This window comes from Globicephala melas, chromosome 7, assembly GCF_963455315.2.
Source record: "Globicephala melas chromosome 7, mGloMel1.2, whole genome shotgun sequence".
NCBI classification, from domain to species: domain Eukaryota; kingdom Metazoa; phylum Chordata; class Mammalia; order Artiodactyla; family Delphinidae; genus Globicephala; species Globicephala melas.
In genome coordinates, this window is record NC_083320.1 from 12843386 (window position 1) to 12869679 (window position 26294).

The 26294-nt window shown below is 40.3% G+C and overlaps 1 protein-coding gene across 4 annotated transcripts in view; it reads right to left on the bottom strand.

Annotated features, from left to right (window-relative positions):
• The window catches only part of NYAP2 (neuronal tyrosine-phosphorylated phosphoinositide-3-kinase adaptor 2), a 266912-nt gene that overhangs the window by 110850 nt on the left and 129768 nt on the right, over positions 1-26294 (bottom strand). For all 4 annotated transcript variants that reach the window (XM_030832684.2, XM_060301774.1, XM_060301775.1 and 1 more), the window contains one exon: positions 232-1326. In XM_030832684.2, coding sequence (XP_030688544.1) covers positions 232-1326 — 1095 coding nt within the window. The remainder of the gene's footprint in view (positions 1-231; positions 1327-26294) is intronic.

The following is a 26294-nucleotide window of genomic DNA, read 5'->3' on the forward strand; positions in this document are numbered from 1 at the left end:
TTCAAAACCCGGAGGGGCAGCATCTTCATCTCTCTGACTCAGACTGCCCTGCCTCTGTCTTTCACTTTTAAGGACCCATGAGACCGCACTGTTTCCTTGGATATGGCAAAAGCAAAATCACACATCTTCGGATTTCAGCTCAAAGGACCAAATATCACTACTACGTGCCTTATCTGTACATCATGGGGTTCACTGCCCTCAAGTCACAAATGAAAGCGTCTGTGCACTTACTTTCTGCAGGTTCTTTAGGGCGGCGGCCGCTGGACGACTTCCTCAGCAGGCTGCGTCCCGAGGTAAAGAGGCTGGTTAGTTCCTCCAAAGGACTCGTGGGTGTTCTGGACCGGGAACCGCTCGGAGCCGACCCGTAGGTATTGACCGAGGCATTGACCATCTTGCTCCCATCTTGCGACACCGGTCTGGGGGTCAAATGAGGCACTGATGGAGAGCTCCTGGAGAGGCTGCCTGAATGCACGGCATCGTAGGGCGGGGGCCTTTTGAGGCTGAGCGGGGTCAGGGACCTGCCCATGCTAACGGGTGACGGAGAGGCAGAGTGACTTTTGGGGTAGCCGTGGGGAGACTGCGTTCGGTATAGAGTGGAAGGCGGGGGAGGGGACGAGGAGAGAACCGAGGCAGCAGGAACGGGTCCCAGGGCTCCTGCCTGGTCTTTCTCCAGTTTAGGGTGGCCGGAGGCCTGGGACGGCAAGGAGGATGGTGACGCCCCGGCTTGCTGTTTCATATAAGACACGTTTTCCAACACAGGAAGCTTTGTGACCTCCAGGGGGGTGAGCGGAGACTCATCAGAGTTGGGGGAGCACTGCACAGGGGCCGGGGGGAACACCAGCAGCGGGGGTCTATGAGAAAGCAGGTTGGGAAAGGGCGGAGGAATGTCACAGAGCAAACCCTTCGGGGTACATGGCACTGAGGACTTGGCCGAGTCCAAGTCAGGCACCGTGGGAGTAGCACACTGCGAAGAACAACTGTGATGGTCAAGGTCACACTTTGAGTCTTGACCTAAGTCGTCAAAAATGGGGTATTTCATTTCTTCGTAGACGGCCTCACTCTGGTCGTCGTCGTCTTTCCGGAAGTCTCTGAGAATGTTCCCCACCATCTCAATATACACGGGTTCCTCCTCCTCGGGGCCCCCTGAGGGGCTGCTGACCTGGGAGAGGGAGGGGTCCCGAGGGAGTGAGGTCCTCCGGGGCACGTGCTTCTTGACATATGTTTCGTCAAAAGAAGTGCTGAGCTGAGTGTTTGGATTCCGTTTTGGTTTTGGAGGAGGAATCTTCTTTGAATATTCATCACTGTGGGGTCTTGGCTTCGCTGACACTAAAAGAAGAAGGAGAAAAAAAAAACATAAAACAGATGAGTACAATAGGAAAGCTTTCAAATATGACTTTCAGGTGGATTTACTGCCTAAACATTGGAGGGGAGGGGTAATGCTGCGTTTCAAGCTGGAGACGTAGACTACAAATCCAACAAAAGTCAAACATTTCCATATTTAGAAAAATATGATGCAAGAACAGTAGTAATATGTATCTTCAAACTAATATAAATAATCCAACACGGATAAATGCATTAAGACCAGGACTTACTCATCCCTCTGTCTTAGAATTCCTAAATAGAAACTTCAGATGACACAACTGCATAAAAACAATCACACAGTTCATAAAAATCAACTTCTAAGAATTCAGCAACAAAGAAACTTAGGGGAAAAAATCTAGAGTTTCTATTAGTACAAATGGTTACAAAAATACCATGGGGACTGAGCCCTTTAAATGATGTGGCTATTACACATGATCACATCTTGCTTTTATTTGGGGTAAAAATGTTCCAGCCTGCTAGACTTAATCTCTGTCTTGGTTCAGATAAATAACTTTTATACAGATGGGTCTGATTCTTCAGGGGAAATTGATGTGAACATTTTATGAGGCTAGACAAGTTAATCTCCAAATCTCCAGGTATTGTTGATTATGGTGTATTTGTTTTAGTTCATAAGATCTCTTATGATATCCCAAATGCTGTCTTGGAATGAATTTATCGCCCTGACACATCAGAACCCCCTAGAGAGTTTTACAAGAGAATAATAATCCAGAGAATGATGTGTAAGCTGCAAGAATAACTTCTGGAAACTCAACAGATATGCATACAAGTACACCCCACAGCCCCCCTTGTAATGGAACATAAACTTCTGACTCCATCTAGTAGGTTGGAACAGGCTGGCAACGTGTCTGTGACTGCAATCAATTGTTTAGCATGCAGGGAAAGTACTGGAGTCTTGATATTATCTCATTGTGCTGATATATGATTACAATGATTATCATTTTTATGCAATGTGGCAGAATGTAGTTGCTTGTGGTAAGTGGTAGCGTATAATGTAAGTTGACGGTAGAGCTTATGGTGTACACCTATGAGAAAAGAACAGGCTTCTCTACAATTTGCAGCTTGAAGGGAGGGGAGGTCTCAAGGCACAAACCAGGAAACACCCCAAATTTTCTGGGGTTTTTTTTCAACTAGCAAAACTTATGACATAGGAGCTTTTCTAAAACTTACTATTGGAGAAGCAAGTGCTTAAAGATTAGTTAGGTGGCTGCTTTATGCATCAATCATGCCTTCAGAGAAAGAGAACCCATCAAATATTCTAGCAGTGGCTAATCTTTTGCTTCTCTAGGTCATTCCTGCTTTCAAATATTCTACTCCATTGTACCCATGGTGATGGTTTCACTCACTACAATCAAGCAGCTTGTTGAAGGGAAGTTTCTTAATGTATGTCGACTTTTCCTTAACTTACAATAGGAAAAAACTAGATGCCATTTTACAGGGGGACGATACAGCAGTAGAGCCTTTTAGTGTCAAAAGGGAAAAGCCTAGGGACATAATGGAATGAAAACTATCCAGATAATTCTTTAGGCGGGACCCAAAGTGACCAATAGCTCTTCTCTATATCTCCTACCGGTCACACATGTTTATTGGTTTTGAAATCTACCATGCATGTTAATTTTCATATGATTCAAATAGATCATCAGACTACATACAAAAATTGGAGCCCAAATAAAGTAAACCCATAAATTAATGAGTGAGACTGACTTAGAACTGGAGGGACTTTGAAAGAGCCAGGACTTAGAACAAAAGTCCATCCAGATTACTCTTCTGAAGCTTGTTTCCTGCCATGCTCCACCTCAGTGTGTCATCCTAGGCTAAGTAACTCACACTCTAGGAATATCTGCCACTGACTATTGAGTTCTAGGAGCTGGATGGTGTGAGAAGTAGCAAGGTGTTCTGTAAATGGAGAGTTAACCAAAAGCTAGGAATGAATGTGTGTCCATGAGATGGATAACTTCATTATATGCTTAAAGTCATACTTAGAATAAGATTTTCATTTTTCTCTGGTTCCTAAATTATAATTCACTGCCGTTTTCTTTGACCCTTCCCTAAACATAGACTTGGGTTGTTGTACGGACAGAAATAACAGGACAGGCAGAGCCCAAGCCTAGGTAGAAACACTGCATTGAGGGAAGACCATAACCCAGGATTCCCGGGAAGCTAGAGATCAGTGGTAGAGCTGAGAGTGACATGATATTCAGGGAAGCAGCAGCCTCTTCCCTGGAACCAACATCCCTCTTCCCACATAGATTGGAAGGTGGCCTTTGGAATAGGCAAGACCAATGTCTGGGTTGCGCTCAGAATATGCAACTTTGTTTGCCAAAAGATCAGAAAAAAATGAAATAAAGACCCGCCATATCTATGAAATGTGGAAGAAAGAAAAAGGTTCTATTCTAGAACACAACATAGTTAGAATTAAGGTAACTATTCATTATGAAGAAATTGTGATAATTTATTTGAACTGTTAGGACAACTTCAGTACCAAACCAAGTGCAGGTATTATCTGACGAGTGGGATTAAGTATAATATGTGACTCTTATGATGACTCTGAGGTAATCGAAATTGACAGTTGCTATGGACTGAACTGTGTCCCCTCCACAAATTCATATGTTGAAGTCCTAACGCCCAATGTGATGTTATTTGGAGGTAGATCCTTTGAGAGATAATTGGGTCATGAGGTCACGAGGGCTGGGTCCTCATGATGGATGAGATTAGTGCCCTTATAAGAGGAGTCACTGGGGTATCTTCGTTGTCTTATTCTCTCCACCATGTGAGGACATAGTGAGAAGGTTGCCATCTGCAAGGCAGTAAGAGAATTCTCCCCAGAAACTGACTATGTTGGCACCTTGATCTTGGACTTCTGGCCTCAAGAACTATGAGAAAATATATGTCTGTTGTTTAAGCCACCCAGTCTGTGGAATTTTGTTATGTCAGCTTGAGATGACATAGACAAGAGAATACTGATTGAGCCCTATGTAAAGACCCTATAAAGCTAACTCCTGAGCACACACTTTTTCATCCTCTGGCACTGTAATACTTTAATAAGCTTTGCTACTTGAAGAATTAATTTAACTCTTTCCCAGTCTTTTCAATGTAACCAGCACCTTCCCTTGCCCGGTACCTCCTCACCCCTGAAGCCACATCACAGAAAGCATATTACAGGTGAATACAGAGATGCTGATCCCAGGTACACCCAGGAGCATCCTTCCACCATATTGCCTGTTATTCTGATTCTTCTTAATCTGATGCTCCAACTTCTGATTCGTGCCAAGGCACGTGCCATATTATTTAATTAGACCCATTTTCTAGATGCTCTTTGTTTTCTGTAGTTGTTTTCTTTGGCATATAGACTCCCTGCTCCACTAGGTTTTGTATGTTCTGCTGCCCACCATCAGAAGCAGTTCTTCAGCCAACCTTGCCCAGCAAATCCTTCATTATCTGGGCAAGCTTCTTCCCTCTCCCCTTCCCTGTGTGGTGAAAAGAGCCTAATGCAGGCAGATTCATATAATTCAAACACATTTTGTTTCCTGCTCCTCTTCCTTTGTATGAATCCAAATTTAAAATGAGAGAAATGAGGATTATTTAGTGAGTAAAGCAATAAGTAAATTACAGCCAATCGGGATGAATAAACAGATTCATTCCTTCAGTATTGGGAGACTTTTCTTCCAGGCAATGTCTGGTTCCCATTCCACATCCTCCTTGCAATCTCATGGCTCTCTCCGAAAAGTCAGAGGAGGGAATAATTTCATCGCTAATGAAATGATTTTTCTCTGCATTTGCGACATCATCTGGTTTCACCTTATTCCATGTATTGAGTAAATATGAAATTTTGTTTCAACTGTCATATCTGCTTTGTTTGTTTTTTGTTTACCCAAATGAGAAAAAGTCTGAAATTTTTAGCAACTTTGCCTCATGATTTATTCTAGTTTAACATCACCCTGGGGAATTAAAAATTAAGGGAAAACTCATGTTTTAAAAGTTATTTCTTTAGAAGGTGCTTAAAAATAGTCTTGATCTACATATATAGGTGCTGAACTACTGCTAATAAAAGACAATAAAAATTGCATTGCAAATTTCAACACTTAACCAAATTCAACCACAATAAAAAGGTGATTTTTATTGCTCTTAATTGAATTTTAAATCGTTACTAATAAGTCCAAAGATAGAAGCAATAATCCCTGTTCAGCTCCAGAACACAAATTTCATGCTTAAAATAGTATAATGACAGTAGCATTGAATAAGCAGAAAGTGACATTTTTGAAATGAAATATCTGAGCACAAAGGTAATGCATGGCTTTCAGTCATGCCCAGATGATCTGTCTTTCAGAGTTAATTTTGGAAATCTGCCATGTCCCTTGTCAAGCTATCCTTCTGAAATAATATTTTCCCTACTAAAAAAAAAAAGTGTACTGTAAAACCAGGCTTTGGTGTCTGTGAATATTCTTGACCCAAGAAGTGAAAAAAGAGACGACATCACAGGTGGGTATTTCCCCTGATGGAAAGTCTCTTTGGTCACAGACTCCCAGAAGTTGAAGGACTCTTAGAGATTATCCAACCCAAACTCCATATATCACTGATGAAGAAATATAAATGCCTTATCAACTACTTTAAAAAAACCTCATAATGTCAATTCAATCTTTTATAACTTTTAAAACAAAGGAAAGAAATAAGGGGGAAAGCTCTGTAATTCATTATTTTGTATATGGCATAAAGTATCATTTTAAAAGGTCTTCTCACTCATGCTTATAGTGGTATTATTGCATGGCCTGGTTATAGAGGTATACTTAAAGAGCTCTGGTTATAGAGATATATTTAAATATGTAATTCAAACTGGGAGATTAGAGTCCAGTGAACAGAAGTAACGGCCACACTCTGTGATACTGAACTGGCTGATTCTAGAAGGTGAGAGGCACATTTCCCACTTTCAGCAGAATTGTGCTCACAATAACTCTCTTTTCACAACTCACAATTCCAGAGGTTTGAGCAATATTTTTATTTTCAGTCACAAGCCCCATAATGCCATCCACAAAATTGTTCTTTTCTTATTTTATTTTATTTTTTAAATTAAGGTGTCTGTAAAGGGATGGGAGTTACAAATACCCTTGGTCTGCTTACAGTGAGACCAAGAAAGTGTGATAATGTGCAAAAAGGATCAGATTTGGAATTGTAGTATCTGTGCTGTAATACCATCCTGGATCTGCCAGCAATGAAAACACAGAATTCAGATCAAAGCGTGGATGGAAACAGTGTAAGACATGGGGCTGGATCAACACTATGGTCTTAAAGTTGAGTGGGAATGAAAAAGCCTTAGCTTAAATTAGATACAGGGCATTTCTTATGAACAAGAAAAGATGACTCAAAGGACAGACTTAAGCACTGAGAGAGCAAAACTAAGAACCACAGAGAACCAAAACTGGGGGAAGCTTGGCCCTAATCAATAAATTCTGCTCCCGAATAGGGAGAACTGGGCACACGTGCACAACTGGATTTCCGAATTGGTATAAACCAGTGACTTCTGTGTGACTCCCCTCTCTCAAGCTCCTACTTTTTTTTTTTTTTTTTTTTTTTGCGGTACGCGGGCCTCTCACTGTTGTGGCCTCTCCCGTTGCGGAGCACAGGCTCCGGACGCGCAGGCTCAGTGGCCATGGCTCACGGGCCCAGCCACGCCGTGGCATGTGGGATCTTCCCGGACCGGGGCACGAACCCGCGTCCCCTGCATCGGCAGGCAGACTCTCAACCACTGCGCCACCAGGGAAGCCCGCTCCTGCTTTTCTGAACAAGACTGTACCCTGCAGTTTTCCTGCTCCTGACCTGCCAGTCTATGTCAGGTTTTGTAGGGCAGATAAATTGTACTTTTAGTTCAAAGACCTTTGCATATGAGGAATTTCACTCAACGTGCCACATGGGCATGATTTAGATGATGAAATCCTAGATTTCAAGCTGATGGTGTAATGCAACGAAACTTCTGGGCAATATTTGCCTACTGGAAATATTGGGACTTGAAGGCAAGTTGTGATAGACAGTCTTCCAAGGGAGCCACCCTTAATTCCTTCCTTCCTTCCTTGTGTGTTTTCCACCTTTCAATAGGTGGTCTATGTCCCTCTCCTCAAATCAGGGCAGGCCTTGTGACTTACCTTGACCAACAGAATGTGGCGGAAGTGATATTCTGAGTCTTGAATCTAAGAGAACCGACAGCTTTCACTTCCTCTATCTGAAAAGCCAATTGCCATGTAAAACCTCTTAGACCAAAAAGCTATGAAGAAACTCAACCTAGTTTTGCAAAGAGGCCACACGGAGGAGAAAGACAGCCCAGGAATGTGAGTAAAGCCTTGTCGGACCTTCTAACCCATCCCGCCTGCCAGCTGAACACAGCCAAATGAGAGACCCCCAACCAATGACACATAGAGTAGAAGAACTACCTATACAAGCCCACTCAACTCACCAAACAATAAGTAATAAATTGTTACTGCTTTAAGCCATAGCATTTTGGGTCAGTTTATTGCACAGCATAGATAACTAAAAAAAAAATCCTAAAATTAATTTCCTGTTTTATGTAGCTATCTCATAGAAAATGCTATTGTTATTTTCACAGAACTAGGGTACAGTGTGCACCCTGAGGAAACAGAAAGCATCCTACCAGAATAGGGAAATTAAAGAAGTAAGCTTGCCTTCTGAGTATTACAAAATCACCACAGGATGATTCAGAGAAGAGATATAAAAAGAGATTACATACTTTCTGGTCAAAAAGACTGGATTGAAATCAGAGGGAAGGTATTAACATATGTAAAGGAAGAACAAACAGAGGGGATCTTTTTAGCCACAAGGATTATAAAACCAGAAAACTCACAGAGCAAAAGATGGTGGACACTCACAGCAATGCCCAGGGGATCTGGTCCTCTGTTATATCCCCGTGTGGGGATGGCCCCAGCACACTGATAGAAACTAAAGCTTTGACCTATATGATTCTTACGAGTCATTCCTTCTCTAACTTCAGTTTCATCAAGAAACTTTTTAATAAGAGTGATTTCCAAAATATTATGCATATATTTCACATTAGAAACCAGCAAGGTGGAATTCTGGTTTCATACACTGCTATGGTCTGAATGTTTGTGTCCTCCCCACCCCCAAATTCATATAATGGAATCTTAACATTCAATGTCATGGTGTTAGAAGGCGGGCCTTTGGGAGGTAATTAGTTCATGAGTGTGGAGCCCTCATGAAGGAGAATAACGGCCCTATGAAAGAGACCCTACAGAGCTCCCCAGCCCCTTCTGCTATGTGAGGACATTGAAGAGGTCAGCAGTCTGCCGCCTGGAACCTGACCAGAACATGACCATGCTGGCACCCTGGTCAGGTACTTCCAGCCTCCAGAACTGTGAAAAATCATTTCTGTTGTTTATAGGTCTGCGGTGTTTTGTTAGAGCAGCCTAAAGAGAGACATGCACCCATCTCTTTTGAGCTTGGCTACTTTGACATCTTGGTTATTCTAGACATCTAAGGATGGAGTTTCTGAGTTTATAGATTAAAAACCAATACTTTACCAGGGAAAATTCACCACAATAACACCATTGCATGGGAATCTGTCCAGACAGGCAGACAGCATTCCTAAAGAGACATGACTCTATTTATAAAGTTGATCACAAATATCCAATTTGATATTTCCATCCCAGGGAAATGATCTTGTTTCCCAGTCTCCCCCTGCTCTAGTCATGGGATGCCCTTTAGACATAGCTCACTTAGAAAGAACAGAGAGTGGCTGTATTGCGGGCCTTTCCTTGGCTACACTACTGCAGCCTCTCAGACTCCACCTGCCATTCCAAACTTTACACAAGTTGAGAAGGAATAGAGAAAAGAACTGGAGGAAACGTATCCATCAGGGAGAAAGACCATCCTGCAGGGATGATCTCCGTCAGACAGGATGCTAAACTATTAGATTCCACAACTGACAAAAACTCTTTTCTTGATAAAACAGTAGTTGGGCTCTTGAACCTTCCTCTAGGCCTATTTATGCACTTCCCTGTAGAACCCACTATTTGTAATAATCCTACCAAAGCCAGTTTACCCAGAAACCCCCACCCTCAATATCTGATCACCCTTGATATCTGATTGGGTTCCGCATCCTCCACCGTACTCCCAATGATGTCTGACCATCCTGGCCTGTCTTCAGCAAGAATCCTCTTAGGTCAGTTTAGCCAGAAATCCCCCCTTACCCTTGTGTTTCCTCTTAGTAATTTTCCATCCGATGACTCCCACCCTGCTTCCTAGCTCTAATAATTCCCACTTGCCCCTTAATGTATTTGGAATTGACCTCAGTTCTATACTGAGGTCTTTTTTCCCCTATTGCAATAGTCCTAAATAAAATCTAGTTTTACCATTTACTGTCCAGCTCTGGCTTTTGTTTGACATCCCTGAGTTATACATGGCTGGTTTCTTCCTAGTACTCAGATCTCAGCAAAAAAAAAAAAAAAAAAATTCACTTCTTCAGAGAAGTCTTCCATGACCATCCAATCAGTACTTAATCACACGGGATATTTCTCTTGTTTGTTTCTCAGCTGGTTTATTAGGTAAGCATAATGACTTAAATTTTTCAATTCTCTTTCTCATACATTCCTTCAGATATTCATCCTTCTTCCCTCCATTTTCAATGTGTTTTAATGAAAGTTGATCTCCTTAGAGTGTTTAGGTATACTTAATCTTAAAGACTAGTCTTATTTTAAAAAACAACCTAAATAAAACTCCGTGTCTACATTACTACAGGTTCCCCAAACCAAAAACTCTCTTGGTTTTATCTATGCATACCAATCACCTCCACATAGTGGCCAATCAAACGATACTTAGGAAGGCCAAGTCAGAGAAAGTAATACATATATTTAAAACTTAGGCATAGCTGAGTTATTAAACCACTGGTTATAACTCTTTAACCCTTTGCTCAAATATTTTGAAGCCAGAGAGAAAGGAAGAGAAAGGAAGTAAGCAAATAAGTTAATTTCCTGAGTCCTGAACGAAAAAAATGTGATAACAAAAAAGTAGCCACGGAAAATGCGTGATGCTGAGAACCCAATAGAAGCCCAGTTAATTTAGATTCAACCCAGGAGGATACAATGTTAAAGAAAACTAAGTTGGGAGAAAAATCCGATGAACGGTTGGAACATTTTCCCCTGTCCGTTGGGCAGTCAACTTTGTGGAAGCCAAATCCCTGCGGTTCCATAGATACAGTTTACTGAGGATTATCCTTTGTAAATCTCTTCTGGTTGAGATAGGAAGATAGAAATGTTTGTGATCTTTTAAAGTATCTGAGATCACAGAGGAAGCAGCATGAAATTACAGAACTATAAAACATTTCATTTAAGTTCACTGAAGTTGTGTTGATGTGTTCTAACATCTGTAATGAAAATATAGGAGGAAGAGGAAGAAGAAGGGGGGGTAGGAAGAGGAGGAAAAAGAGAAGAAGAAGGAGGAGAATAAGAATAGTTACCCTGTATCAAATGCATTTTTTGGTATCAGACAATGTGTTTTGGGGAGACTATTTTATTTAATACCTACAACATCCCTAGGAGGTAAATGCTATTATAAACCCTGTTTTATGGGCACTGAGATTACATTATAGAGAAATTAAATTACTTGCCCAAGTGGTAGAAACTGGCTTTGAACCCAGGTGATCTGACTCTAGTTGCCATACAGTCAAAGAATAATTTGCCTTTATAGATGATGATGCATTCTTGTTTTACAAATATATAGTTAAGGGGGTTTTAAACATTTTTTAAAAAACAGTACCAATACTCTTTCATGAATCTGATTAGCCTGAACTCCAATTCCAATTTAGTAGTTGTATAACCTTGGGAAAGTCAACTCTAACCTTTGTAAGCCTTGTTGAACTCAACTGTTAAGTGACTGTAATGATGCATGTTCGCAGGATGTTGTGAGGGTTTAAAAAGACACTGACCTGAAGTGTTTGGCATACTGCCTGGGCCATAGGAAGGGCTTAAAAAGTAAAGCCAATATCATTATCAATTATTATCAGTATTCATTAAAAATCTCTCTACATTGGAAGATATGTAATGAGAGCGTACGCTTTCACGCATACTTCACATTTATTTAGCACTGAGCTATCAAAATTAATGGTGCCAGTGCCCACGAGCCTACCAGTTCTGGGAAACTGTAAAATGAGTGATTGCCTAAATATAGATTTTATGTTCATTGAACTATGAGATCAATATTTCAGTTTCCTTTGGTATTAGGGTTATATCTTATGTATAGCCACGTAATAGAAGTGAATTTATTTTGGAAGATGTAATCCTTCCTTTAGAGATATATAGGCTTTGGAATTTTCTGGACATTATCATTTCGGTGTTGGCACTCTTAGCTTCTTTTCATCTTAACTTTTTTAAAGACGTTTTTTCTTGAGTGAGTTTTAATTTAAAAATGCAATTAAATTCAAAGCAAAAGAGAAAATGTAGGATGGAAGTCACAGCACGTGTGTGGCAATGCAGAAAATTCAACAGATTAACACTTTTTATTCAAACTCTCCTTTTTCCAAACCACAGATATACCCTTTAGGTTTTGCAAAATGACATTAGGAGCTGTTTTCTGTGCTTCAAATTCAAGAAGAGTGTGACTGGATTCTAAAAAAAGAGAAAGAATATTTCTAAAAGATGAGATGGCTCATCTCAAGAACATCCTATTGTTTTATGCTCTATGCATACAATGAGCATGTAGATTGTATAATATTTATGTCATTGAGTTTGGGATATTATAGATATTCCATTATCCCTGTGTAGTCTACCCTCCATTTTTGCAGACTGGGATTGGAAAAGGGAAAGGATTTCTTTTTGTTTGTGCACAATTTTTATTTAACCCTGATGACCCTATACTTCTTCTTTAGCACGTCTTTGTACAAGTTCCATATTTACCTTTCTAGAAATTCAAATGAGGAAAATGGTTCTATTTGGGACCAGATGGTATGGCCCATGCCAGAAGTTCATTGACCAGGAGGAACAGATACTGGTCATTTTTGGTTCTGAATTCTTAAGGATCACTGAAAACACAGCACAGACTGAAGCAGCATTGGACGATGGGAGAGCGTAAACATTGACTTTTGGACCTGAGGCCTCAGAAATCAGCTTTGCTCTCTTATTTCTCCTATTATTTGGCAATTCTGTTCAATCCACAGTAATTTCAGAGCTGGGGTTCCAAACAGGCAGGCCAACAGTGGGCCATGGGAAGCAGCATCCCAGAGGAGACTTTAGCCTTCCTCATCCTGGATAAATTCATGGGCTATATGTGAACCTAGCCTTTTATTACTCAGACAGTATGACGACTGCAGTTTCAGTTTTAGATTTAGGTTTGTTATCTTTTCTTTACAATAAAGTCATCAGGTTGACATGAATTCTGAACCTAAAATGTAAGAAAAGAGAGACATTATGGTTTGCCCAGTCTGTACTGTTCTCAGATTATTGTCCTCAGATTATTCCCTGTGAGTCTTTTTTCTATCTCCAAATCACACCTTAAACATCTAACTTAAATATCAGCTTGGATTTTTTTTTTCTTTTTTTTTTTTTTTTTGCGGTACGCGGGCCTCTCACTGCTGTGGCCTCTCCCGTCGCAGAGCACAAGCTCCGGACGCACAAGTTCAGTGGCCATGGCTCACGGGCCCAGCCGCTCCACGGCACGTGGGATCCTCCCGGACCGGGGCACGAACCCATGTCCCCTGCATCGGCAGGCGGACTCCCAACAACTGCGCCACCAGGGAAGCCCATCAGCTTGGATTTTAATCTACAAATTAAACTTCCACTCACAGTTGCTTTGCACAATAATAATGGGAATCTAAAGAAATGCTCTAATCCTAGTCTCAAAGTGTGCTTTCAAACTCAAATTTGAATTTCTATGTGTGTGTACACATATACACCTATGTACGTGTGTATACATGCACATACATATACATATGTGTATTATACATGTATATGCGTGTATACATATATACATGCATATGTGTATAAAACATATGTAGCACATATACATTTATGAGTCTATCTATCTAGCTATTCCCTGTACACCCAGAAATGCCCTGCTTTGTGATAATGAAAATGCTTGATCAGATCCTTTACGTATACAGTTGTAATTACTATAATCAATTAGCTCTGAACATGTCATGAACTCATTCCCCAACCCCTGCTCAAAACCTGGCAATGATGACTCATAATCATTACAATAAATAAGACCTTCCACCACGTGGCTCAAATCTCTTGCTCCAGCCATAGCTTACAGTGCTTGCCCCTTTGAGAACTCGCTGCAGCCACAATGATTCAGTGATTCAGACCAAGACAACGACTCCCGGCCAAGGACTCACTACCCCCAGAATGCCCTTCCTAGAACCTTCTCCAACCCTCGCCATCCCCTACTTCAAGTTTAAGTCTTCGTTTAATTTTCACTCAGGGAACTCTTTCCAGGAAATTCAATCTAAAAATAATCTCCCCTGGAACCCTCCTCTTTTTTGTGTCCTCATTTCTAGGTGCACGTCTACTGATTGTTTAATATTCTCCTTTTCCCCTAGATAGGAAATCGTGTTTGTTTTCCTCACCTCTGAAGCCTCAGCTCCCAGCACAGTGCCTGTTTTAGAAGAGAATTAAAATTTCTGCAAAGTCACAAAGAAAAAGATGTAAACTTTCATAGTGCTCATTCATTCTAAATACTTTTTATTCATTTCACTTCAAAGATATTTTGCAATGAAGTAGATAAGCGGGTAGACCTTGTCTCATCATCAGACATCTTATCTCTGATCCATGTAGAAAGAACTAATCGTAGTATGAGAAGCAGCGAAAGCAGTCTCAATTAAAACAGGAGAAAAATGTGGTCCAAGTTTCTCCAAGCTAAGACGGTAGTTTAGGTAGAGATAAGACAACTACAAAAGAGCTCAGGGCCGGGGGGTGTGCAAGAGGGGAGATTACGTGAGGAGAAGTCAACCTTGAGCAAGGTTTGGGGTGGTGTCCTGGGTCACTCAGCAGGTACAAACTATATAGAACAAACACACAGGGTAACTGGGAACAGTGCTGCTTCTTCCATTTCCTGGACTCTGAACGCTCTCAAGTAAATTTGCTCCTACGATGCTATTCAAATAGCACAAAGACCCAAACAGGGAGGACAAACTGTTCTCAGCCAACAGGAATGTCGGTGTTACCTTGGAGATAAGGATTCTTTGCAATCAAACCCATGTCCTAAAAACCTCTGACAATCACCCTAAAGTACACAGCACTTAGAGCAGAGAATAAGAGCTTTCCAGTGGGTATGCCGGCACGCTGCTTAAAATAATAACCAAAATTCCAGAGTCACAGAGATAGCTGAGACATTGGACACATATGGTAAATGCCCTTAGAATGAGCAGGAAGCCACATGGCCTGGATTTCTCAAAATTTTCCTATGTATTTCTGTGAACAGATTCAAAGGATAAGAATTGTTTTCCTCCTTTATGTATCATTTGTCACACACCCACACAAAGCCATAGCAGAAACTGTTCTTCCCCCTCCCCACCCCGTGAATTTACCATTTAAAGGGGAAACAAAACACATATAATTTCTAAGGATTTACCAGCAAGTGAGACTCACAGCTGACAAAACAAGTAGGAAAAGCACCCGAAATCCAAATTGCTGCTCCCACTCTTTCCTGCCCCACCCTGTCTTCCAGGTCTTGCAGATTTCTGGTGAGTTTTTCATAACCCTCTAATCTTTTCACTAAGGTCCAGAACATTTCAGACAGGAAGCCAGACTTTAATTCTGTCTTTTGCATGGTACGTTCACTGCCATGAATTTGGTGAAAGCCTGATCCAGACACAGAGCTGAATTAAAGGAAACAGATGAAAAGATGTGGTCCCTCAGTCCAGGACCCAGATGACTGGGGTCAGCAGATGATGTAATATTTCTAAATAACATAATGCATGCAACAATAGAACGATGTATGCAGGCTACTAAAAGAGAAATATTGTTTAATTGTAAAGCAATTATACTCCAATAAAGATGTTAGGGCTTCCCTGGTGGCGCAGTGGTTGAGAGTCTGCCTGCCGATGCAGGGGACATGGGTTCGTGCCCCAGTCCGGGAAGATCCCACATGCCGCGGAGCAGCTAGGCCCGTGAGCCATGGCTGCTGAGCCTGCGCATCCGGAGCCTGTGCTCCGCAACAGGAGAGGCCACAGCAGTGAGAGGCCCGTGTACCAAAAAAAAAAAAAAAAGATGTTAAAAAAATTTTTTGTAAATAGGAAAAAAATAAAAAACTGCTTACCACTAAAAGAAAATATATAATGATCTTTATATTGCAGCTGTCTAGGTGAACTTTTACTGAGCTCTAGCTAACACCTTCTCCCTCACCCATGACAGCACTATCACAGTAAAACACAGTTGCCTCTGTGCTTGCCTGTGTCCGCCCCGGAATGTTCACTCCATGGGAGCCCGGACTGCCTTCACTGCCTTACATACCCAGCGTCTAGCCCAGGCCCTGGGACATAGCAGGAGCTTTAAGATATGTGTTGAATGAATGATTGTAATGATTCAAAACTGGAGATGTTGTGGAGTGCTTACTCACTGTGTTTCGTAATGCCGTACATTAACCGACACTTGTCTATCTTTCCACCTTCTTTTCCTACCCGTGTCCTTCTTGCTCACCCTGCTCCGGCCTCAATGGCCTCCTTCCTATTCCTAATTGCCAAGCACCTTCCGATCTTAGGACCTTTGTGCTCGCTCTTCCCTCTGTCTGGACTGTTCTTCCTCCAGATATCTGCAAGGTTTGCTCCATCACTTCATTTCAATTCTTCTCAAAGGGTTTTCTCTGACCTTATTTATTTATTTATTACTATTTTTTTATTGGAGGAATGATTTTTATTGGCATATAGTTGATTTACAATGTTGTGTTAGTTTCTGCTGTACAGCAAAGTGAATCAGCTATACATATACACATATCCATTCTGTTAGATTCTATTCCCATTTAGGTCATTACAGAGTATTGAGTAGAGGTCTCTGTGCCACACAGTTGGTCCTTATTGGTTATCTATTCTGTATATCTGAAAGAGTCATCCCCCGCCTCTTCACCCCCTTCACCACTGCTCACTTTCTTTACATCTTCATAGTGCTTATCATTAACTACCATCATATCATTTATTTATGTCTACTTGGCTTATTGTCTGCCTCCCCACCCTGAAACATAAACTTCATGAGGGGAGGGACTGTTTGTAGGCACTGCTATATCCTCCAGGCCTGCAGAACTGCTTGTCATCTACTAGGTGCACAAGAAATATTTGTTGAATTGGTAAGTCATGAGAAGCTACAAAAAACTTGGGAAGGTACTTCTTTTGTAGCCTGTATCTCTCTCTGCCATCTCAAACTTCTACAGCACATCTGTCCATAGAAGCTGAGCTGAAATGTATAGACAGTTTTAAAAATAATAAAAAATAAGAAAGGATATTAGAAGGGATCAAACAAAAATCAACATGGATGATAATCATTTTTCCTGGCCCTTTCTCCACAAAATCCCCTAGAGTTTTGCTGAGCCGAGTTACACATGGAAAATTCTGAACACATCACAAGTCTCCTTCCAGTCCCTGCTTGCAAGAGCTTCTGTCCCAATTGAACAATTACACCCTCTAAAAATATGCCCAATCATCTGGCTATGAATGTAATATTTTATTGGTAGGAAAGATACCACTTAATTACCCAGATCCTATCCAAATTTTGCTACGATTATGGCCTTTTGAAAGGAACCAGGCAGTTTTGGTGGGCAATTCAGCATCCTGTATCGAAAGCCTTGGAAAGTGCATTTGCTGGAAGACTGCCCTTGTAGATATAGATCCCAAGGAAATATCCAGTCATATATGAAAAGATACATACAAGAATCTATATGTAACACAGTGTTGTTTCTGTCATAATAAGCTAGAAACAACATAAATATCCGACACAGTAGTGTGCACCTAAATTATGAGACATTATTGCTATATAATGAAGTACTCTGCAAATATAAAAATAATGTGATAATACGTCTGTTGACATAGAAAGATGGTCATGTTTACAAAATTATATTTTTGTATATATTGTATACTATATATTTATTTTTCTTTGACTTGGGGGAGTATGGCTGTACATATATACATATGGAAAAACATGTATACGTATATGTTTTTCCATATGTATATATTCATATCATAATCAGGTTTCACTTTTAAAATAATTACACTATCATAAAAATGAGGAGGAGAATTCTTTTTAAGTGTACCCTTCCAATTTATATCATGCATTTACAACAGGGCGACATCTTCCTCAAGGAGATAAACACTGGTTCTTGGGGCAGGAACAAAATATCTTACTCTTTTCATGTATAAAGCACAGATATACATACAGCACATCAACATATATAGAGTGTATCAGTGGTATTAAAATGTCATGGGATGGTGGTTGGTGAGGAAGAATATATCTAGGAAGACTCTTTATAGAGGTCATAATGAGAAAATGGTTGAGAAACCCCAACTCTTTCCAATCCAAAATTTTTAATCATACGTTTATGTATCTTTTCAGAAATATTAAAATCCCTTCCATTATTTTGCACATAATTATTCCTCCTTACTTCCAGTAAGTGCAAATTTAAATCCAATCATAGTCACTGAGGAGAGGGCCCTACATCAATTCATGAGGAGTTTCTGAAAAGAAGTAAAGGAATGAGGTTACTAGATCACTAATGGCAAAGAGCTTCAGCTTAGGAGAGTTAACTACAATACAGCCAGCCACTTCAGGAGTCTCGAAAGTGATCGTTAGAAATGTTTCTGCTTTTTCTAATTGAGATCAGACAATGGGAAGCTTTCACTAATCCCTAGACATAGTGCCTTTTTTTTTTTTTTTTGTATTTGTACAATGTCTTCATTTAAGACCTTCCTTAAAAGCATCCTCTCAGTAATAAATGAGGGGTTGGCAAGCCTTTTCTCTACTGACACTCATAATTCAGAAAGTCAGGATTATGATTAGAGAATACAAGGCCCAAATTAGTCCCCAGAGAAAGAGCAGCTGAAATTAGAATTATCACCAGAGTTTCTTCCCAGGAACAATTTGGAATCCATCCAAAGGACAGAAGGGGATGATGCTAAAACATAAACAATGCGGGGGGTGGGGTGGGGAAAGACAGCCTCGACCTCCCAATATAATAAAAAACAATTTCTCCAGCTGTCATAGAACAACCTCAAAGTGTGATTCAAATTCCAGTTACAAAAACCAAACAAGCGGGAGTTTTCCAGTAACATGTCACAAAGAGGTCTTGGTCAGAAGCTGAGTGGTGTCACAGTGCTAAGAAAACACTTTCATTAACCTTTTGCATTCCCAGGAATCAGTAAAGAAGGGCTCTATCTGGGAAGGCTTCCCACATTCATGGACATCACTCATAAATTTCAAGCAAACTTGTAGTAGGGAGAGTCATGGCAGACCCAAAGATGCCTATGTCCTAAAATCTGGAAATGATGAATTAATGACCCTACACAACAAAGGGGGCTTTGCAGATATGATTAAGGTTAAGGACTCTGAGACGAAGAGATTAGCCAGTAAGTGCATCTAATCTCATGAACCTTTAAAACAGCGGGGCTGTCCCCTGGCTGTGGTCAGAGGAAGCAATGTGATGACAGAAGTTGGTCAGAGAGATGTGTCACAAGCACTCAACAAGCTATTACTTGCTTTGGAGATGGAGGAAGGGGATCATAAACCAAGGACTTTATGTGGCCTCTAGAAACTGGAAAAGTCAAGGAAAGGAATAACTCCTTACAGCCTACAGAAAGGAATGCAGCCTTACTAACACCTTGATTTTAGCCCCGTGAGGCTCATGTCAGGCTGAATTATCAGATAATGAATTCATGTTGTTTCAACCACTAGGTCTGTGGTATTTTGTTATAGCAGCAATAGGAAACTAATATGAAGCCAAGGGTGGAAATCTCAAATCCTAATTTTATTATCAAGATCACTAGTTCTTAATTAGAATCCAAAATACCCTGAGTGTTGGTGGAGAAAAGTTAGTCCTCCCTCCACTGTCAGATCATCCCCTTGGAGAATCACACACCATCAAACCAGTCAGCATGAAAAACAGTACAAAACGCAAGAAAACCAGGGTAAGGAAGTAATATAAACTATGACTTTTGTTCGTTTTCCCCTGGATCTTTTAAATTAGTATGTTAATATATTAGGCAACATTATTCTACCATATTTGCTCAGCTGTGGCTTTGTTATAAAAATAAAGGGCTCTTCAAACAAGGTAATTCCACCTAATCTTAAAATAACTGAACAAATTATAGACCGGGCCAATCAGCCTAGCCTATTCTACTTGGCCCTTTTTGTATTCACCCAACAACTTAAATATGATAAATGGATGACAGGGGGAAAAAAGGAGATACTTTACAAGTTCTTTTGGTATGCTGACTCTGATTAGAATTGCATATTTAACTATAGCTGCATGGGCTGTTTTGTTTTCAACATTTGGTTCTCAGCTCAAATATTGAGAAGGTCATTTCTGACCACCCATGTTGTTCACTGCCCCCACAAGTTATACTTCCCCATTTCCACTGATTCACAGTATTAGCACTATCTAAAACCGTATTTGTGTTTTGGTTCATGTATCTATGTTCTCCACTAAAATATAAACTCCAGGAAATTGAAGTTTTTCTTTATCTTATTCACACTACATCCCCAATTTGTAAAAGAATGCTTGATACATATTAGGCAGCATTAAATATTGTTGAACAGATGGATGGATGGATGGATGGATGGAGCAGAGAGGAAAGAAGACAGTCAATGCCCAGAAGGTAAAGAAATTTTCAAAGAAATGGTGAGATTCCATAAGTCCTCAATGGGAGGCTATAAAGAAAGATGGAAAGAAGCAAGAATTCCCGGTGATAGTCCCCATGCAAATAATAACACCAACCAAAATCTAGAGTGGAGAATGATTTTGGTGTATGAAGAACACAGGAACTAGCCTGAAAAGACTGGAGTACAAAGGCAGTGTTGGACAGTAGAAAAGCTGGGATTATTGTGTATATCAGGATATAAGGAAATAAGAAGTTGGCTCTGGGAACTGGTAATTCAAAATAGCCTCTCCTAACCTGTGATCTCTGAATGTTAAGCATCCTTCACTTCAGTGCATCCTCTATTCTCAGGTGAAACCATTTGAGATGCCATATTAAACTCCAGTTCTATGTTTGAATCTATTCAACATAAGCCTGTGGGGATGTAATTTGTTATCAGACATTTACTTCCCTATCACACCCCACATGCCATGGGGGCAACAGTCTTCCTTACATTGTTGAGCTTAGCCATGCGAGTTGCACTGGTCAATGAAATTAGTGCAGACCTAATCTATTCTATACCTCAGAAGAGGGTTTAGATACATGTGGTTTGACATGGCCTTTTTCAATCACGCTCATGAGAAAATCTGCCCCCCAGGACTGCTGCTGCTTAGCTTATGTCCCAGCATGAGAGACATTTGGGGCACACCTGAACCTGACTTATGGCCTGAAGTTGAACAGAGCCAGAGGCAATGTTGTCACCCATCATATTCTTCAAGTTATCATGCATTAGTATGACAGTAAACCTCATTAATACAGCCTGTTAATGGGAAGGCATGCTACAGGAGAACTTGGTCATGAAATGTAACAGAGATAGTAAACAATTCATCAAAATTTATTCTTCCCCTCCCATAGCATAGAGCAGTCCCTAGGAAGGAGCTGACCAAACAGAGGCTACCTGTTGTATTGTGCCCAGGTAGAGGCATGTAACAATTCTGATTAAAGGGATGGGATCAACGGAAGTGATGTGTGTCTCTTCAAGTCCAAGGTGATTAAGAATCCATCTCTTTCTCCTCCACCCAGCTGGACACCGGTGACTGAGGAGTCCCACAAACAGGAGAGCCATACCTTGAAGAAGTTTGGGTGTCTGAATTACCATATGTGGGGAGGCCACACCCAACCATAAACACCCACATTTGGACTGTTACATGAGCAAGAACAAAATTTCTATTTTGTTAAGCCACTAAAATTTAGTTTGCAGCCTCTGCTGTTAGCCTCTGCAATGCGTTTGACATGCAACAAAAGTATATGTATTACCTAATTATTAAAGCAAATGCACAGGATTATTATTTCAGAAAGAGAAAAAGGTTTTGTTTGTTTAAGAGACTGTTCTTCAAAAGAGAATGTTCATTTTTTTAAAAGCTAGATCTCCAGTATTATAACATTTTACATTCATCCTTATGAATAAATGTAACACATCTGTAGATGTTCTAGCTCATGAGGATCCATCAGTGAAAAGATCCCTGCCCTCAGAGAGTTTTTATACTAATAACACTCAGACAATAAATAACCATAATAAGTAAATGATATCGTATGTTAGAAGGTGATAACTGCTGATAGAAACCAAGAGCAGAAACCAAGATCGTTGGGTTGTGTTATCAGGATTTGTGTGATTGTGTGTGTGGAGGGGTACATACTTAACTAATATTTAGATGTTCCCTACATAAGGTGAGCAGAAATGGAGGGAGAGAGGAACATCCCCAAACAATCTTTTCCATCTGTATCCCTCACCAGCTGGCAGGGTGACTCTAGAATCTCTAGGGTTCCTGTTGTACTCACATCAGCTCTATATGATTTTGCCTGTTGTTATTATTAGGCAGAGAAAGAAAAGGGGACTAATCAGGTTTAGGATGGTTTGTATGGAAGTGGTCCTCTGAGGATAGGATGAAGGCATACTTCCATGTCCTCAGAAAAGCCTACTGTGGCATCCATTGGCATATGTGCCAGAACTATTAGTTATACCATTTACCACTGATAACTAGATGGATGGACCTTATATCTGGAGGTTCTGGTGACCCCTAAAGATCAAAGAGGTCATTATTAACCTAAGACTGTGATTAAAAGATCTTAACAGCAAAGAATCTTTGGTTCTAAGGGCAATACTAAAAAGATCAGGCCCAGGAAAGGGAAAAGAAGGTTGTTCACCGATCGGCCCAAATTTGACCCGACCTTGTTCTATGTATAATTTGAAAAAGAGAAGGAATGGGAAATAAAATAAAAACCCAACTCAGGTGCATGAAATGTATTTTTAAAACATAAGAAAGAAGATGCTTCTCTTTCCCCTCCCACCCTAGGCTATATTTATTTTGTCTGCTCACACCTCCTTCTGAATGCCCGGTCAAAACATAAATCCTTCTGGAATAAAGCTTGCACATGATTATTTCAGGCTACGAATGATCCCCTAAAAGCAATTCCAAAAACACTAACATATTTTCCATAGAAAATACGTAAAGACAAAAAAATTGGGAAGGAAAACTGGAAAATGCTTGCAGTTTCTATAAGCTGCTATAATACTGCAGTTAGCAAACTGTGATTATTTCACAAATGGTGCTCAAAATTCCCGTGATCTGTGCCTTAGCTGTTCCTAAGATAAATGTCTTTGAATGGCAGTTTCATAGATGTTTTTGGATTGGGGAATATTTCTATACTACAGATAATTTCATTAAGGCCATAGGAGGACAACTGAAAGAAAAGCGTGGGCTACTCTAGAATATGTGTTGCTTAGCTTATTGTTTTATTACCACTGAAAACTGAAAATTTTCCTACAGAGAAGGAACATCAGTGGAGCCTAAGGGATAAGGACCAGATCATCATAGGCTAATTAAATGCCTTTTTAAAAATTCATTTTTATAAAACACTTTTTTAAAATTCTTGATAAAATTTGATCAATTTTCACCTCATTATAAAGCCCAAAATGGGAGGCATAGACACTTTTTGATATTAGAACCTTTAAAAGAATGGTTATGGCCATGAGAATGGAAAATGAAGTGGCTCTCAATGAACTTCACCTCCTGGCATGCATGGCCTTGTATAGTCTCTCCTACTTTGACTCTAATTTTGACCATGAGACTTGCTTAGTCAATGGGAATATTAACAAGTATGATACAAGCAGATAAATACTTGAATCTCAGTATAAATACTTGAATATCGGATGTGTCCTCTTGGAAATAATTGCTCTTAGAAGCCAGCTGCCATGCTACAATGATAGACTACAGACTTGTAAGAACCCACGTGAAGAAAGACCCTGAAGGGTGAAAGACTGTCTTCTTGCCAAGCTCCCAGCTGAAAACAGTACCATGAGTGACCTCAGCTACACTACATGGAGCCGAACTACTCAGCTGAGTCCAGTCAAACCTCAGACTAAGAAATAATAAACCACTGTCAAGCCACAAAGCCATGGGGTGGTTTGCTCCGTAGCCAAAGATTACTGGAACCCCACGGGAGAGAAATTTCCAGTCCCAGGACCAAATTAAGACACAAACCAAAACTTATACCCATTTCCTCATTTTCTCTTCTTTGAGGACAGGGGAAAAAGCCCTAATCCCATGCAAGGTCTTTGGCAACTGGAGGGGGACTTTCGTCCTTCGGTTACCTCCTCTGTCACTATCTGTGGTCTTTCCCTCTCTTCCAGATCCCGCTCGACACCATTCTAACATGCTCTTATTCCTCCCATAATCCACACAGTATGTACACGTATCTTACCCTTAACCCTCATTTCCTTCCAGCTACCACCCCATTTCTCTGCTTCTTTTCGTAGCCTACCTTCTCAAAAAAATTACATTTGCCCTCTTACCACTTCCTCATAGTCCATTTTCTCTTCAATCCCCTTTCAATTCAGCTTCTGCCTCCTCCAGTCCCCAAATTATTTTTATCCTGATCTAATAGGACAGTCCTAATTGGCACATTTGGCCTCTATATTGCCTCTGTATTGCCAGATCTAATAGGCACATTTCTGTCCCCAACCTAGCTAAGCTCTCAATGGCTTGTTGCCATTCATCACTATATCTTTTTACCTTATTTTCCCTTGGCTTTTAAGTTACCCTCATGTTTTCCTGCTAACTTACTGGCTACTTTTCCTGTTTCCTTTCTTGACCTCTCTCACACCTAACTGAATCTGAGTTACACATGGGTTGTTTCTAAACCCTCTGATCTTCCTCTGTTTTCTCTCCCAAGGTGATTCTGTTGAATTCAGTGGCTAAATGTCATCTTTATTCTAATGACCACCAAATCTATATCTCTACTTCAATTCCCCAGAGAACTATATCCAATTGTTCACTTTTTATCTCCACTTGAATATCTGACAAACATCTCTCAAGCATATCAACCTGAAACTCAGTCCTTTCCTAATCTTTCCCATCGTGGTAATAACTCCATCATATATTCACTTACTCAATCTAGAGGCATAAGAGTTATGTTTGATTCTCTTATTCTTTCAACCCATTTAATTGAACACTTACTAGCACCAAACATATATTGGATTAATATGATTCTTGTCCTACAGGAGTTCCCTGCTTAGAGCTGAAAACAGATGTGAAGGGATAATTACAACACAACCGGGAAACTGTGACGGTAGAGACCAGATAAAATATGTCTATAAGCAAACAGATAGGATTCCAGTACTATTCTAGGAAATGGGGAAAACTATTTCAAATGGCCAAGTTCTGAGAAAATCTGCTCTCATTACAGGAACCATTCAGTATCTCGCTTGGCTTATTACATGAAGGTAATCAAACAAGTTAGCTCACAATTAATTATCCCTGAGGATGGAGAGTTCTTAGGTTTGAAATAAATGTTTTCAGAAGCATTTCCTAATGTAGAAACTTTTGTCAAGCTGTGGATTTTCATTGTTGCACTGTATCTGGATGATTCCCGTCCTTATCAGATGTCTTTATTTCCCCCTCAGTGTTCGTACAGAATATGGCAATAAAACCCACTTCATTTCTTTCTCTCTGCACTTTTGTTTTGTTCCAGTCTAGCATAATTTTAGAGTTGCAGGAAACTTGACATCCCCAGTAAACCTCCTACTCTCTGGAGACACATGAGCGTTACATAATTGAATAGTGAGGTACACTGCTTAAAACACAGACATTTTAATTTTAAGCACTTACATTCGGTGACAACTTGAGTATTAATAAAGGTATGTGCATATTTCATGTATTATAGTTCACTCAGGAAATGCTAAAAGATTAAGGATCATAGACAATTTCATCCACCTAGTGTGATAGTCCCTGGAAGTACGAGAGTTAACAGAAAATAATGGTGCTTGATATGAAAAAGTATTAAAATTATTGATTAAGTAAGTCTTTTATTGTACCTGGAGGGGGTGGGAAAGGCCACAGATAATACTGAATATTGCAAAGAATTACTCCCCAGTTCAATAAATACTCCGGTGGAGTATGTACTTACTGGTCACAGACCTAAGTTGGCATGTAATGGTGGAAAATAGTTTGTGAGAATGATCTCAACTCTTATCAGATAATGTATCTCTAATTAGTAGATTTAATTTTCATCTCTACAGCTTTTTCTCCAAATAAATAAAGGTCAACTTCAATATATATTTATTAAACATGGCATGCGTCAGGGAATTTAGTAGGGGTACAAAGACAAGTAAGACCTTTAAGAATACACAGCTTTTATTTTTTAATTTTTATTGGGGTATAATTGCTTTACAGTGGTGTGTTAGTTTCTGCTTTATAACAAAGTGAATCAGCTATACGTATACATATATCCCCATAACCCCTCCCTCTTGTGTCTCCCTCCCACCCTCCCTATGCCACCCCTCTAGGTGGTCACAAAGCACCGAGCTGATCTCCCTGTGCTATGCAGCTGCTTCCCACTAGCTATCTATTTTACATTTGGTAGTGTATATATGTCCATGCCACTCTCTCACTTCATCCCAGTTTACCCTTCCCCCTCCCCATGTCCTCAAGTCAATTCTCTACGTCTGCATCTTAACACCTGTCCTGCCCCGAGGGCTTCTTATACAGAAAAAACTAGCAATGCCAAGTGTGGAAGGGAATACATAAAAAAGGGTGCTTACTTTCCGGAAAAACACAGTCCTGGGAGGACC